The following is a 17,606-nucleotide window of genomic DNA, read 5'->3' as shown; positions in this document are numbered from 1 at the left end:
CAAATACCTCTCGCGTCCAACGATGGTCCCTATCCCTACGTCAGTTCCTTCAAATCTCTTTTCGTTGGGGTTAATTTGACAAAGAATGGAATAAAAGTGTTTTTACTGTATTTTTATTACTTAAATGTTATATTTAAGGTTTTGCCTACGATGGGTCTTGTATTAAATTCTAGAATGTAACTTGTTTGTTTATTCAATAAATAAATAAAAAGAAAAATCTATGGTCAATAAATAATTGTGCTAAGCTTCCAAAAAATTACTAAATACAAACAGTTTAGGTGACAGCTACCTACTCCATATAAAAATCTGTCATAAGACCAACAATAGAGGACCTTAAGAGCTACCGATTTGACCCCATGTATGTTCAGCGAAAATTAATGGTTTCCGAGAATTCATCGATTTTATGCCCCCGAAAAGACGAGCCAAGCGAAGCGCAAACTACCTTTTCTCGAAGCGCTTCATATATTTTTTTAACACTCATAACTTGGGTTTGGTTTATAACATATAAACAAAATTCTCGGGATATGATGTCGATAGTGGACTTATTAAACGTATAGTTTCAATTGCATAGCTCTTATACTTTTGATTTTTATGATGTCTAAAAAAACCCCGATTTCATCACTGACTCACTGATGATCATCAAAATTCTCAGGGTACTTCCTGAAGTCCTAGAAAGGTAAAATTTGGTATGTAAGCTAGTATTAGTACACAAACAATAAAAAAGTTCGAAAATTTTGAACTTTTACCCCCCAACACCTTTAACGAATAGAAATTTGTACTTCCGCAAAATTTGTTGCTAGAGGTCTGAAAGTTGATATATTTAGGGACTCCTTGTTATTAACAATAAAATACATATTTCAGGATTTTTAGTACGTAATTACTTAAAATTTAAAAAAGATTATTCCATCTCATTAGATATTTTCGCATAGGTTTGGAAGTTTTACTGCGCGAATAGCATTGACTTGATGCTAATGGACAAATAGAAGAAACAAACACAGACAAGGTTCACAAGTCATTGAAAGTATCACTAACAATACTAACATACATACTATAGATATACCATGCAATCGCGCCTTTCATGATCCTATGTGAAAAATGTGTTAAGATAGTTATTCTAAACAAATTTCCTTAGAAAAAAAGTAATGGATACCTTGAAGCCCCGAAGTAGAAACGTATGGGCCCAGAGCCAAAGCCCGGAAACCGGTTAAATTTCCAAACCGTTATCATGTACTGGGCACAAAACCTTTCAATTTCGGTATCGGTCGAAAAACCGTCATTGTTAAACCGGTTGTTATGAGAGCAGTTCTTGTCAAATTAACCGGTTTAGAGCAATGAAAACCGGTTTCTTCCTACGTCGGTGTCTATGTTTACGTGGCACACCACCAGGCCGGCCGGCCGCTTAGTCCCTCGTCGAATAAACCGGTTTTTTAGGTTACAATAAAGTTCTTAAAAAGTTCGCGTTCTTGTAAAAGTTCGGAGGAAAACCGAAAACAACCGGTTTTTCATAAACCGGTTCCAAGCCTTGCACCGGTTCCAAACCTTGTTCAGTATGACCATCTTAATACATTTTTGACATTCGGGATCAATCCCAATAAGTTAGTAAACGTGCACAACCAACTTAACACTTTATTAACATTGATTAGTATTATTTTGCTACGGTATTTCTAAGATGCTTACCAAGTTCAGTTTCTTCGTATTCACCCCAGCGGAATGTACGTCCGCTGGGCACTACATCTAAATTTATAAATAAGTTTGTATAAGTGTATAACTGACCTTAATATTAAACTGCGCTACAACAGGTTTGTGGTCGCTCAGCGTGTAGAACGGCACGTTATACGATATGAGATCCGCGCGACGTGTTATTCTCGTAGTTGTATATACCATCGCCCACACTGTTTACCGTCCATCGGTGGACCTTATTACAAAAGGCATAAGGTCCACCGATGGACAGTTAGAATGTTGCTGTTTGTATGTATGACTGACCTTAATATTAAACTGCGCTACAACAGGTTTGTGGTCGCTCAGCGTGTAGAACGGCACGTTATACGATATGAGATCCGCGCGACGTGTTATTCTCGTAGTTGTATATACCATCGCCCACACTGTTTACCGTCCATCGGTGGACCTTATTACAAAAGGCATAAGGTCCACCGATGGACAGTTAGAATGTTGCTGTTTGTATGTATGACTGACCTTAATATTAAACTGCGCTACAACAGGTTTGTGGTCGCTCAGCGTGTAGAACGGCACGTTATACGATATGAGATCCGCGCGACGTGTTATTCTCGTAGTTGTATATACCATCGCCCACACTGTTTACCGTCCATCGGTGGACCTTATTACAAAAGGCATAAGGTCCACCGATGGACAGTTAAGAGTGTAGCTGTTTGTATGTATAACTGACCTTAATATTAAACTGCGCTACAACAGGTTTGTGGTCGCTCAGCGTGTAGAACGGCACGTGGTTATACGATATGAGATCCGCGCGACGTGTTATTCTCGTAGTTGTATATACCATCGCCCACACTGTTTACCGTCCATCGGTGGACCTTATTACAAAAGGCATAAGGTCCACCGATGGACAGTTAGAATGTTGCTGTTTGTATGTATGACTGACCTTAATATTAAACTGCGCTACAACAGGTTTGTGGTCGCTCAGCGTGTAGAACGGCACGTGGTTATACGATATGAGATCCGCGCGAAGTGTGATGTTCTCATAGTTGTTGGCGATCACTTTGTATAGTATCCTGTCTGTCCAAGAAGGTTTCCGTCTGAAAATAAATAAATATTATAAGGCATTCAGATTCTTACACGGTTCTCCGACTTTCCGCCGAAAATTGTATTGCCGAATTTCAAAACCAACTTTTCGCGGAAGTGTCATTTCGGCGAATTTCATTTCCCAACTTTACAAAAGTAGGCGGCTACTTGATCTCCGGCTCACTAAATTCAGCAAAGCCTTCCTCACTCTCCATAACGGCTAGCAATTATTACACAAATAAATATTAAACCATACTCACTTGATATCATACTCGTCAGTCCCCATATTAAACTTATAAATAGGTGGGAATTTGATCTCAGGCTCACTAAACTCAGCAAAGGCTTCCTCACTCTCCATAACGGCTAGCAATGATTACACAAATAAATATTAAACCATACTTACCATATATCATTATTCATCGGTCCCCGTAATAACCTTATAAGTAGGCGGAACTTGATCTCCGGCTCACTAAATTCCGCAAAGGATACCTCGCCTCACTCTCCATAACAGCTAGCAATTATTACACAAATAAATATTAAACCATACTCACTTGATATCATACTCGTCAGTCCCCATATTAAACTTATATGTAGGTGGGAATTTGATCTCAGGCTCACTAAACTCAGCAAAGGCTTCCTCACTCTCCATCACAGCTAACAACTGGTCGTGCCTTAGCACATTTGTGTACACGTCTTTCTCAACTTTCTTCAGTAATGTGACGATTTCTTCTGACGTTGGACTGCTGCCGGTGGGGTGGTCTGTGCGGAAGTTTAAGTCGCCTATCCAGAATACATAGCTGAAACAAGGATAAGTCCAATTAGTGTATTCATTTATTTCCTCTCGCGGACGCACCGGGATCTGGAATCAGGGCTATAACCGTATAAATCAAAGTTCGTAAATTGTGGACATTCCTCTCCGTCACTCTAATTACGCCTTCATTGGAGTAAAAGAGAAAGATCCCCGCAATTTGCGAATTTCGGTTTTTGCAGTAAGGTCTCAGCTCCCTGCCGATGTTCTCTCGAGGGTCTACAGTATGGGGTTCTTCAAAGAATTAGTGTACGGGTTTTTTGAAGGGTCGGCAACATGCATGTAACACCCCTGGAGTTGACTACTTACCATCAGGCGGGCCGTATGCTTCTTTGCCACCGACGTGGTATTAAAAATAAAAGACCTTAAAAAGCCAATACACTTTTTTGGTTTTGGAATTTTTGTTATTTATATTCAGAATGACGAACTCTTGCAATTCCCATAGGAGACAATAAATCCAGTATTTATTTTTCTGTCAATAGGCGGGTCCACACAGAGCGAGCATACGCGCGAGGCAATTTCTTTGCGCGCAAAACGGCCAGAGGCGGCGCGCTCGGGCGAGGAAAACACGCGTGCCGTCCCCGTCGTATGTGCGTGTACACTTTGTGTACCATCTATTAATTTACTGACGTCCTAAAACGATGATAAAGATGTGAACACACGAAGCAGGGAACAAAATCTAAAAACAAGCTGTCGTAAAAATTATACAATGTCCTATAAAAACAGGCCTCAACGGATTCAGAAAAAAATTTATGGACATATTTTCTCCCAGTCGAACGGAGTAGATATAAACATTAAAAAGCCGGTCAAGTGCGATTTCGTTTAAATCGTGCACCGAGGGTTCCGTCAAAACTTTTATCTCATGTAAATCAACCAAAAATGTAAATAAATCTTTTGAACGGAAGTATAATAAGCAAAATTGTGTACAGCGCCATCTATCGGCAAATTATTAGCTAATAATTTGCGCGACCTGTATGGCCATATGTTGGTTATTCAAGGATAATTCTTTATCCTTGAATAATGAATTTATATTTTTCCGCACTAGTGCGTAAATTAGCACATTATGTAACTATGTCGAAACTTTAAAGAGCCATATGTACTGAAAAACGTTATACGATACACGTGCGAATAGATAATTCGCAACTCGTGTCGATTTAAAAACTTCCTTCGGTCGTGTTTTAATGTATCGCCACTCGGTACGAATTTCCTATTTTTCGCACTTGTATCGTAAATAACTATTTTTATTAAAAAAATTAGTTATCAAGATAGAGGTGTGATTATACTTTTCCTGTAATATTTATGATAATGTTAATGTCATACAAAAAACGGATAATTTTTTGTTGGCAAACTTCGGAGATGAGGGAAAGGGATGGTCATTTTTCCCATTTTTCCTTCATTATTATTTTTTATATTAAAACATTTCAATTTGTGCTTTTTAGGGTTCCGTACCCAAAGGGTAAAATGGGACCCTATTACTAAGACTCCGCTGTCCGTCCGTCGTCCGTCCGTCCGTCCGTCCCTCTGTCACCAGGCTGTATTGTATCTCATGAACCGTGATAGCTAGACAGTTGAAATTTTCACAGATGATGTATTTCTGTTGCCGCTATAACAACAAATACTAAAAAGTACGGAACCCTCGGTGGGCGAGTCCGACTCGCCTCTCTTGCCCTAGTATCTATACTTTGAAATTTTGCCCCCTTGTATTGTTGGTAATTTTCCATTAGTTAATAAAAAAAATACTTTCGATGTGTTTGGATTAGCGTTGTTTATGAGTCATGACTGTTCCAAATTTTTAACGATGTGACAGACGGACGGACAGACAGACAGAGTCCTACCATAAGGGTTCCTTTTGCACCTTTTTACTACTGAACCCTAAAAAGCGAGATACTATTTTTAGGCAGGTTTTACATACACGATACGATATATAATAGATAGTGGTTGACCAATATAACCTTTAGAATGCAAAAACGCACAAAGGTCACAGACTGCAACGACTACAGTGGTTAGTGTCAATGCAATGTCGATGCGATGGATTGCAGTAATGACTATGTATGGGCGACCGAGGTTTTACTCACAGATGAGATGGGTTTTTTTTTCCTAGTCTGTTTTAGCGTCTGTATAACTCGTATAAAGGTTAATCCAGAATCTTATCGCTTTATATTGGCATTTCAAAACTATTATGATGCTTATCACTGTATAATAGTTGTAGAATGGCATATCAAATAGCTTTTGAAATGCCCCTAGTTTTAGTTCAGCAAACTGTAGCGCCGTTGTACAACTTTCAGCTGTCTTTTGTGTTTTTAGATCTACAACAGCATTATAAAGTAGTCAATAAATACTTAATGCTGTTTAATAGCATTAATATGAACCTTTATAAGTCCTCTATATAGCTTTCAGCTGTTTTTAGTGCTTTAGGGTCTACAATGGTATTTTAAGTAGTAATAATGCCCAATGCTGATTAACAGCATTAAAGTTAACCGTTATAATACAAAGGTCCATCCTTTATTCAGCTTTGAGCCGTGAAGTGCCTTTTGTCAGGCCTATTTATGCCTGCTGTTAAGAGGCTGTCAATACCTAAAGCGCGCACACCGCACACTGTCTATTTGTATCGGAGTAAATGAGATAGCACTGTCGCATGTTACTGGGCCTGGGCAAGGGAATAATAAGAAAAATATTTAAATAAAAAAAGTGGATTATTAGTGTAATATTTTACTCAATAGCGGTTTAGATATAAATGTTTTGAAATTGTGATTTTAATTGCAGACCCATAAGTCAAAACAATAAAGACATAATTTTAAGACCAATCTTTGCCATTATTTTCTATCGAGCCGATTTCGTTCAATCATGTATCGAGTACAACCACGGTCTTTGAAATATAATTAATATGAACATATATTTTTCTTACTTGACTAAAACAAATAGTCTTTCTTAAAAAACTGTTTAAGTAACATCAATTTCAAGGACATTGGGAGTTGACAGCCTCTTAATATGATAAGCTACAAAAACATTAGAAAACTAAGAGATTCAGATCGAAGGTCATTGGCGTTGGGGCCCCCCTTAAGACAAACAATTGTTGACGTGACAGAAAGTGTTAAACATCATCAGTTAAATGCATATGATTATTTTTAGATATATTAATTCGTTATTTCTTTTGTCCGGTAAATGAAAACAAGAAAAATCAAATGAAAAGTTTTCTTAATTTCTATTTAAAGTTAATTATTTTAATGTAAAGTACCTTCTTAAAATATCGGTAACTAATTTGTTAGCACCTTACCACAATCAGGCTGTAATAGTATATTACGAATCAAGTGTGAAAAGTATTTTCGCACGTGTATTGTACGACGTTTTACAGTACATATGACCCTTTAAATTTTCGACATACGCACGTATGTACAGTGCTATAGTTACCGCACTAGGGCTGTAAATTAGCGCCATTATGTACTGTAAAGTATCTTAATAATCCATATTTGTAAAATTATTCCACGGAAGCAAATAATTTTGGCCCCTAGTTTCATTCGCTACTATAGATGCTGACTGTACCAGCATCCATTTTGTTATTTAACTGTCAATTCGTAAACCTTATTGTTCTGTCAATTAAGAGTTTAACTAATATGTCCTTCACGAAAAACCGTTTTAAATATAAATTATAATAAAATTAAATGTAACAAGTCTCTTTTTGACCCAGTGGTTGACTGGTAGAGAATGCCTTAAGGCATTAAGTCCACCATTTGTATAATCCAATAAAATAAATAAATACTATCGATAGAGCCGCTGTATATATGACGAGGTTTTACCGTGTTTTCGAAGCTTTTGAACGAATACAAAGTCTACACGACATACACATAAGACTCAAATTCAAACTAAATGTACGTGTCAGATAAGACCTTTATAAAGTTATGTTAGGACATGACGTTGATATGCGTAGACGTCATTCGTATTGAACGAAAGTTGTTTGCTATGTTCTGTAAGTAGGGTCTAAAAACTAGGGGTCTTTTGCTCGGAAGCCGGTTTTTACATAACGCTATAACGGCATTACAATTTATTTTACTTCTCGTCGAGACTTGTTTTTTTGCTGGAAGGGTTTTTATTTCTGTAGTGTTTATAGGGTTCCGTACCAAAAAGGTACAAAATCGATAGCTTGAGTGGTTCAGATATTTAGCGATCAGACAGACGGACGGACAGAGTCGCACCATAAGGGTTCCTATAGTGCGACTCTGTCCGTCCGTCTGTCTGTTACATCGTTTGTACGGAACACTCGGTGCGCGAGTAAAACGAACTCGCACTTGACCAGTTTTCTTAATAAGCACCTTAACGAACCATAGTTTGCACGGCTTTTTTTTAATGACTGCACACCTCAAGCGATCGATACAATATTGACAAAATTTAACGACACTACGGTTATCTTGCATACGGTTTTCTTGTACAGCCACGGACATTAATTGTTGAGCCATTTAAGGTGCGTACTTTAATTGGACGTTTCATACTGTTAGTATTGACACCCAAATTAGCTTGAGTCATAAATGGATCCTTTACCACATGTGAGACCGAAAATAAAACGCAGTAAAGTTCTACATTCTTATTTCACATTAAACGCAAAAGTGTGAACATTTATTTTATAAGAAATTCACTGATTTGACCTATTGAAATAACAACCTTATATCCAATAAATAAGGTTCCATTTTAAAAGTGACAAAACAAAACCACAGCGGGGGATTTATGTTATACAAAGAATTCTTACTCTCAAGAAAAATTACGTGGAAACATTCTCGTACCTAGAAATTCCATTAAGAGAAACTAGGTTAGATTAATATAAGACCTACTTCAAATTCAATTATGTTAATTCACTTGGTAACCATGTTAGCAAAAGTGGATCATCGAATGACCTAATTCCAATTAAGGTTGAGTTAAGAATGTTAAGATGTATATCATGCGCCAAATGTTGAAGACGCAGGTTCGATTACTGCCGTAGGCACTGGAGGCCTTGGTCACTTTTTGTGACGTTTTCGCTTAGCACCTTTGCATACAAACTTCTATGCAGAGGGGGTTAGTAGGACTGGTGAGGTGAGCGGGAAACGCTCAGCTTCGTCGTAGGCTGTTTGATTGTCTGAATGTATTTCGTTCGATACCTAGGTATGAGTGGCCGTGTCCGCCGTTAGGCTGCGACGGCTGTAGCGGGTCGCTTTCCACCGATATGGGAAGGTCATCCCACGTCATTTTGTGGACGTGTGTTCTGGAAGATTAGCGGCGCGCCAATACTAATACGGTACTTCGCGACGTAAGCCCCGACGCCCCCAACCGCCGTAGGGTCCCTTTTGATATTGATTGTCACATATAATTAATGACTATATAACTAACTAACTGATGCTTTGGCTCAGCGATCCAAAAAGAATCTTGGCCTCCGAAGGCCAGCGCGGTTTCCTGCCATGAATTGGCATTCAGCCGACGCAGGTCCGCCTCCACGACATCACACCCGCGGTACCTGGGGCGCCCGATCGGTCGACGGCCGGTTGGTCGCCCCAAGCACGCTTCCTTGACTGCCCGATCCTCCCTCATTCTGAGTAGGTAACCGAGCCAGCGAAGTCCGTTAGATTTAGTTACGCCGATGATATTGGGCTTAGCCACCAACTCCTCAATCTAATAAAACACGTAACATTAAATTACATAATAAAATACTCACTCATGATACAAAATATTAGAAGTCTCCTTAACATGGTAGTTATGATATTTTATTATGGTGTTGTAGTCATTCACCCTGTCTGCTAGTAAATGCTCGTGTGCTGTTAAATGGCAGTTCACGAAGCAGACGGAGCAGCCGTAGATGTTGAAGCGTATGCTGATTGCGCCTTTGTTGCCCTGGAAATAAGGACTATGTTAAGTAATAGTAGTATGTAAGTCTAGAGGCTGAAAGGCTCAGTTTCAAATCTCTCACACCCCGTATTCGACCAATGTAACTTAAGCCTTTATAACAAGCATTCAAATCACGGCATGAGTTAAGGCTTATGTTAGAAATAAGTTACTTTTGGTGAAGGACATATTATTTGTAAAACAATTCCTAGCAACGAAACGTAGTACCAGACGTAGATATTAGTGTCCGACCGATGATTCGGTCCGGCCGAACCTTTCGACCGGACCGAAACTTACGAAATGGTACTTCACACTACGAAACTAATAGGTATACAGAAATTTATTGGTTTATTAGAAAATACACAATGCCCTAGTGAGGGCGCCATTTTTTCAACGATTTTAATAACAAGTCTACAAATGTTTCGGTTTCGGCCGAAACTAGAGCCAAACCGAACCGGTCGAATCGGTTTCGGTTTCGGCAAAAAACACGTTTCGGTCGGACACTAGTAGATATATATTACTTGAATATCCATGTCAAGTTTGATGTCATTTAAGCAAGTCGTTTTAAAATGAGTGCGTAACTTCGATAATATGGGTCAATTTTGTGTCTCACAATAATACAGACTTTGTGTGGATAAATGGAGGGAGGACTGGATTGCTAACTTGCCCAGGGCATCCCATGCCAGCTACGATCCTACCAGCAAACCGCAGGGCTTTTCGGCTCCGAGACGGCAATGGTGCCTACTAAATAGACTTCGCACTGAAAGCGGGCGATCCGGAGAATTTATGTTTAAGTGTGGGTGGCGAGATACACCGAAGTGCGACTGTGGAGCACCTGTACAGTCCATTTACCACATTGTCCATGAGTGTCCAAAAAGAAAGTACAAGGGAGATCCTCTGGAGTTACTTAAGCTAAGCGAAAACGCAGCCCATTGGGTGAAGACCTTAGATATTAATTTGTAAATTTGTAAAGCGACCAAGAATTGAAATATGCCATACGACTGTGGGGACATATATACATACATAGACATATACATCGACCGACGTTGTGTCCGTTATAGAAACAGTGAAATTGTTCTGATAAGAACAGTTTATAGATCGGTGCCCTGAGAAGGGCAAACTCAAACTGCTCTTGTTAGAGCAAACGTCACTGTTTCTCTGCTTAATCGCAGGGTGTCAATCGATCGATCTATAAACTGTTCTTATCACAACAATTTCACTGTTTCTATAACGGACACAACGTCGGTCGATGTATATTGTCTATGTATGTATATATGTCCCCACACGACTAAATAAACAGACTTTGTACCTAATGGCGACACAAGTTCATAATCATATTTACTAGAGACTGCCTACGCCATTGTACATGCTTATCGCAAGAGCTGTAAATCAATTGAATTATGAATGAGCGATATTATATTGTCTTGCCCTTGAAGTCTTTATTAAGTTGAACTCTCTTGTTCTAGATATTTATGGTAATGTAATAAATAAAAAAAAGAATAATGCCCGCAATTAACGAACTTTGATTTTCGCGGTTATAGCCCAGATGATTTTTTCTATATGAGTTATGACTGGGGTTGATGATAACATAAAAACAATATGAAATTTATTTAGAAAATAATGTACGTAAATAAGTATATTTTGTGCAGTCTCGCTTCATAATTATAATTGATTTTACTGAAAAACAGAATTATTAGTGGAACGTATAATATTATTTGTAACAGTGTAAACTGGAGTAACTACACCGTGTCCAATAAGTTCGAATACAGTTATGATCCTTAATGAAATAAATGTACGCGTAGTTTATGTTATGAAAATTATATTAAATGAAAGCCACATTTATATACAATATTTACAACAAATGTTTTGGAATTACTCCACCTTTAACTTTTTTTACAAGTTTCAAACGTTTCTCAAAAGAGTCACAAGCGGCACGCACCGCATCCATCGGCATATCGTCCCAAATTTGCACGATAACCTTTTTAAAATGGCTCAGGTTTGCGACTTTATAATTATTTAGCTTCGAGAGCATGTATGACCATACGAAATAATCTAGTACGTTTAAATCTGGAGAACTTGGTGGCCATTCATTTTTCGGCAAAAAATCGGTCAAATTAGCCTTGCACCAAGCTTGAACAGCGTTTGCCGTATGCGACGGAGCTCCGTCTTGTTGGAAAACATAATAATCGTCTCCAAACATATTTTTTAAATTTGGGGCAACATTTTTCTCCAAAACCTCCGATTTATAGTATGCCGCATTGATTTTAACGCCTTTATCAATAAAAACTAGAGGCAGTTTGCCCCTCTTACAAAGAGCACCCCAAACCATCACTGATGGTGAGCTCTGGAACCTAGGCACATTCTTTTCATACTCTGGAATGTCTTCTATCCGTGCTGCCCACAACCGGTCGTTCTGGGCGTTATGAGGCTGCTCTAACACAAAGAGTTTCTCGTCCGAGAAAACAAATTCGTCACCTGCGTGCCAAGAAAGTATGGTGCTACATCTTTCTACTCTCTTTTTCTTGGTTGCATCTGAAATGCCATGTACTTTTCGTTTTTTATAAGCATGACATCCAAGATCTTTTTTCAATATATTATGTACAGATCCCCTGGAAATTTTCAGATCAGCAGCTAATTTTCTAATAGAACGGTGTTTTTTCCGCCGAATTCGCTCTCTTATAGCCTTTACCACTTTTTCAGTTCTAGCTGAGCGGGGCCGACCGGATCTTTTCCTGTCCTCTGTAGAAGAGATCTCTTTATACCTTTTTATAGTAGTATAAACCAGATTCCGTTTAATTCCATGGGGTTGTAACGCCTTGAATATAGCACATGGCCTGTCGCCTTTAAGGAATTTTCTAATAATTTCTTCACGAACGTACTTCATCGTGTATTGAAGCCAAACTAAAAATACGTGACTTATGAAATTATAGTACTATGTTTATGTCAATATACTTTTTAAATTAAAATAAGAATTTTATAGCCAGCGATCCGTATGTCTATACAGCAAGTGCTAAAAGTTTGTATTCGAACTTATTGGACACGGTGTAAATATAAATGGTCTCACATTTTGTACGAGAAACATCATCAAAAATACAGTGCTCTGCGCGTCCAGTACAATAACGCCTACAGGGGGCTGTTGGGGCTGCCCTGGCGCTGCAGCGCGTCAGGAATGTTTGCCGCGTGGAGAACAGATGCTTCCGTGCTGCGCAAGCGGGTGGCGTCCCTGGGCGAGCGCATGCGGGGCAATACCAACACTCTCCTGAAGGTGACCGCTGAGAGGATGGACAGCCCTATCCTCACTCACTGGATGTCTTTACATGTGCACTCTAATTGTAATTATACTTTCTACTAACACACCTAATACACAATACACTAACATAATATGGGTGTATTTTTGTCCGAAATAAATGCTTCATTCATTCATCCATTTTAAATTATTTTCCTCATCTGAGCGTTCATCCCGGTTGCGTCCGCAGCTTCGGATTCCAGAGCCCGCTGTCCAACTTTTCTCCTCCACTTTTACACAGTTAATATAAAAGAAAAAACATATCTGAACTTACCCACATGCCCCCCAACCCAGTCTTAGTATACTGCGCCTCTATATCCCTCAGATGAGTGATATGCTTTAACTGCGTGTACACCAGCAGCAACAAGCCCTGAAGTCTTATGGACTTGGCTATAACATATTCCTGTCGGCACAGAACTTTGTTGAAGACTGACGTCCATGGATCAGTGAATAGAGAGTCCATGACCATGTTTTGGGGCTGGGATTTTACTTCTTGCAGGCTGAAATAAAAATGGAAATGTTGGGACAAGAAGCGTGTAGAGTCTGACCACGCGAAGTTTGCACAAACTTGGCAGTATATGCACCGTGTTTTTTTTTCCGTTAATTTCAAGGGATTCCTCCAATTATCTGATAAGGCCCTTACGAGCGTGTGAACTTGTCTTAGGGCCTGTTTACATATTGATTAGTGTTTATAAAAAAAAAAATTGTTTATTTCAGACATGTGTCCATATAAGTATTAGTAAAACTTAAAAAATAAAAAAACTTAAAAAGACTAGGTTAGTTAATTTACATAAGTACTAAGTATAATGAGAACAAAAATTCGTGAAACAAATCCATTGGCAGAAGCAAGCAGTGAAAATAATTTATTCACTACTTGGTCCTACCAAGTTTAGTACGAGTTTATACATTTGCTACTAAACGTACGTACAAACTCGGACGATCGATGTTCGAAATGACATTGATATGTTACAGTTTTCAATTGTTTGGTTGAGTTAAAGGTAACGCCCATGTAACAACGCTATATGCAACACTAAAATACGTACGTAAGTACGTATAAGTATGTTCCTATGCTCATAATGCTACTTAACGTGTTACTCGATTTTTAGTGTACCTATAAGGTACTTACAATATTGTTTTTTTTTTGGGAAATTTATAATAAAAAAAAAGAACTTTTTACAAAAATAAAATAAAAAATACAAGTTTTTACCCTTTTTACAAAAATAAAATAAAAAATACAAGGTTGTATCAGTGGGGCAACACTTCTTAGGCTTTTCTCGGCTCCATTCGGCTCAGCATTGCTCCAAACAATTATTAGGGTTGGCACAACTTGACATCCCTATACGTGCACGACCACAGTTATGGTAATGACTTGAATTTTGACAACCCTAAATGGCCGAAAGGGATAGTGCCATATATTCGAAAGGGGCAGCATAATTTGTCCCTGAATCGCTGTCAAACTTCGGTTTCATAGGAAGTGTCATTTCTGTACCGTAAGGTAGAAGTACTAGTGCTCGAAGCTGCACTATTAAGTTCGAATACAGAAAAATCTTCGTTGTTCAAATTCAACCTATATTTCCATGAAATAAAGTGCCCATGTCGGTGACTAGTGCAGCGTCGAGCACTAGTACTTCTACCTTAGTACTATTATTTATTCTCTGGTTGTATCTAGATACAGTTGCCCCTATAGGAGTACTTGCTCTATCTGATCTTATTCTCACATCTCAGGCAAATGAGGAATATTAGATACATAAGTTAAAATGTCATTGAAAAGTTATCGCACTGTATACATACTAATACTATGTATTGATTCATATCATATATTTATCTCAATCAGTCTACTATCAACACCGACTTATCAGTAGTGATTCACTAAATTATAACAACATTTTTCTTTTTATAACCACTTGACAAAAGAATGATTTAACAAAACGATAAACTTCTATTATGTTTATCATAATAGATTTTTTGCAAATAGTAAGTACCGACTGCTATAAAAGTTAAAGTCTGAACCACACAAACAATTAGAATGAACATAATTACCAGTAATCAATGAAATTCAACTTAAAGCACACAGTGTTAAGGCGTATCCAGATCAAGCAAATACAACATGAGTGTGTTCACTGTTGGCTGCTTTATGCTAACCTTTGGACCCGGGTATGTCCTTAAACTACGTCCAAAAGAGAGTTATGGGCACTGTGAATGTCATCTCGTTTTGTGTCACAGGGCACAACACAACTGATGTCATTCCAGATCTAGAACCCAACTGGGGAAGTATCCACCTTACACCACCCTTATGCACCTTACAGAAAACCGCAGCCAAATAACATTAGACCCTACTCATAGTGTTGTGTTGTCAGGTTGCCAGAGCTCAACAAGGGTGCGGAGTGTTAGCGTCGGCAACGCGCATGTAACTCTTCTGGAGTTGCAGGCGTACATAGGCTATGGAGCCTGCTGACCATCAGGCGAGCGGTATGCGTGTTTGCCACCGATGTAGTATTTAAAAAAATCTTCATTAGTTGGGCTAGTTAGCAGCACAAACAAAAGCAACCTTGTGGTGTATTCAATTCATCTGGATACACCTTAACCTCTTGTCTGTATGATAAAGAACCAGATGGAAAGGTTAGTCATCAATTCACACATTTTCGAGAACAATTTTGCTGCTCTATCCACAACCAAGGTAATTGAATATTGGTAAAGTGTACGTAATACCAACCCTAGAATGTAAAAGTCCGGCAATGGTTTGTTCTTGTTGAACTGAGACGGGAAGTCCAGTAATGCATTGATGTCTTGTGAGGGAGCCTTTGTGGCCACATTCCATGTCACAAAATATAACCTGAGAAAAAAGAAGCATAAATATCCTCTGGCCGCCCAGGGGCTAACAATAGGGGCATTTTGAACAGTCGCCATCAGATATATCGGAGCGGCCGAGGTGCACAAAAATATCTGAATATGCACTCTAGCACCTTGACAATAAAATAAAATATAATAATTTTTATTCATAAACACAAACAAGACACAATACATTACATAATAAAACAAAAACAAATAAAGTATAAAGTGCTACGAAATTGTCCCAGCTCAGTATGTAATAGAGGCGTGTTCAGATATTTGTGAGCACCTTGGCCGCTCCGATATATCTAATGGCGACTGAACAAGGCTAGGAAATAAAACCGTAATTTTGAAAACATATCCATAGTTTGTGGTGTGTGTTAGTGGACAGGACCACCAGGAGAAAGATATCAGAAGACCACAATAACGCTGGTCAGATGACCTAGTTGAGAAAACAGGAAAAAATTGGATGAAACTAGCTACAAATAGGGAACAATGGAAGGGACCCAATAGGGATCAGTGTAATTAATAAATAATAAAGTAACACATAAAATAAACTAAAATTTCATTTACCAAATAACACTACAACACTACATTGTTAATTGTAAAAATTTCGCTAAGAGAAATAATTCTATAATAATAATAAAAACAATAGTTTAGGACTTGTTTGTGAGTCGAAAATGTTCATTTGCAGTTTATAGATGTCATTGGGGCATATTTAATCTTTGACACTGGGAAGGAAGTCTCTGTTGACTGTATGTAATATGATAAGATTCATATACTAGCCGTGTCTTATCCAACCACATCATTGGCAGAATCATCAACACCTTGATGGAGCCATAACATGAAAAATTGATTGATTTAAGTATCTGTTGAACAGAACAGGGTTATGTTTACTAAATGACGAGCATTTTCCAAGCCTTGATAATGAATTTATATTTTGACAAATCAAATTTGCATTTGCCTTGGCTAGTTTTGATTTGTGTGCGGCTGGAGGATAAAGCATAGAACTTGCAATGTAAGAAAATGCAAATGGAAAAAGTATGAAGTAAAGAAGTTACAAAGGTAAAAAAGTATCAAATTTGAAAAGAAAGTGGTTCACCGTAAAGCAGCCCACCGTCAAACTTGAATCAACAGTATTATAAAATAGAGTTGAATTTGTATTGTATTAAAATCAAACTAAACAAAACAAAAACAACTCTGGTCCAATTACTTTAGGTTCAAATTTCATTGGAGGTATTTTGTACTAGTATTACGACTTTGAACCCCAAGAGGGTACCTTGGAATAAATCTGGAACTGGCTATTATGAAACAATCCTTTAAGGTCAGGTGGGGTAAAAGAAACACTGGGCAAAAGAAACATGGGGAAAAGAAACATGGGGCAAAAATATTCTTTATTCCTAACTAATTTTGGCATATTTGGCAAAGTTTGGCATATATGCGTATAATGTTCGCTTGTGACCCACCTGCCCTTAATTTGGGAAATGCGGATTTCCAGAGATGGTTCCATAAGGAATACTTCTTCCATCTTAGATAAATAACACTCTCAAATATAAATATGCTTTCCATGTTTATTTCATCTAGGATTAGGTAGTAGAACTTAAAGTTTACAGACCTTAAATATAAATTTAAATTTTTGTGAAATCAAAGTAATAAAAGAGAAAAGTAATGGTCAATATTTTGATGTTAATTTGTATCAGATATTATTGCAAGTCACTGCACCTTTTAAGGTCTATTGTCATTGTCACTATGTAATATTATTTTTATGTAAAAGTTAATAAAAATTGAAATTTGGCACCAAACTAAAAATACATGTTAAATTAGATAATAAAGTAGGTCAAATTAGAAAAAGTTCTACATGTTGTACAACACCAGGTTTTATAAATAACTTCTGTTATCGATCTCGTGTAAGCAAACTTAAGTAACCTTGGCTTTGACGCAAAACTCGTATAACTAGTTGCAAAGGAACTCACCTAAGATTATCCATATTTGCTATTATAGCCTTTCCTAAGGGCTTCCAATACACTTATAGGTACTGTATCAATCACTAGTAAATTTCCTAGAAACAAGCACAGGTTTAAA

The 17,606-nt window shown here is 38.0% G+C and overlaps 1 protein-coding gene across 1 annotated transcript in view; it reads right to left on the bottom strand.

Annotated features, from left to right (window-relative positions):
• LOC133524540 (inositol polyphosphate 5-phosphatase K-like) overlaps nucleotides 1-17,606 on the bottom strand; it is a 42,734-nt gene that overhangs the window by 24,632 nt on the left and 496 nt on the right. The window contains exons 2-9 of the mRNA XM_061860625.1: nucleotides 17,498-17,583; nucleotides 15,409-15,528; nucleotides 12,970-13,195; nucleotides 9,243-9,418; nucleotides 3,309-3,554; nucleotides 2,555-2,771; nucleotides 1,997-2,000; nucleotides 1,774-1,892 (exon numbers count right to left, since the gene is read on the bottom strand). Of these exons, the coding sequence (XP_061716609.1) occupies nucleotides 1,774-1,892; nucleotides 1,997-2,000; nucleotides 2,555-2,771; nucleotides 3,309-3,554; nucleotides 9,243-9,418; nucleotides 12,970-13,195; nucleotides 15,409-15,528; nucleotides 17,498-17,511 (1,122 nt within the window). The 5' untranslated portion in view covers nucleotides 17,512-17,583. The remainder of the gene's footprint in view (nucleotides 1-1,773; nucleotides 1,893-1,996; nucleotides 2,001-2,554; nucleotides 2,772-3,308; nucleotides 3,555-9,242; nucleotides 9,419-12,969; nucleotides 13,196-15,408; nucleotides 15,529-17,497; nucleotides 17,584-17,606) is intronic.

The sequence above is a fragment of the Cydia pomonella genome, chromosome 13 (genome assembly GCF_033807575.1).
Source record: "Cydia pomonella isolate Wapato2018A chromosome 13, ilCydPomo1, whole genome shotgun sequence".
Classification (NCBI taxonomy): Eukaryota; Metazoa; Arthropoda; class Insecta; order Lepidoptera; family Tortricidae; genus Cydia; species Cydia pomonella.
This window is presented reverse-complemented; position numbering and strand designations above follow the sequence as displayed.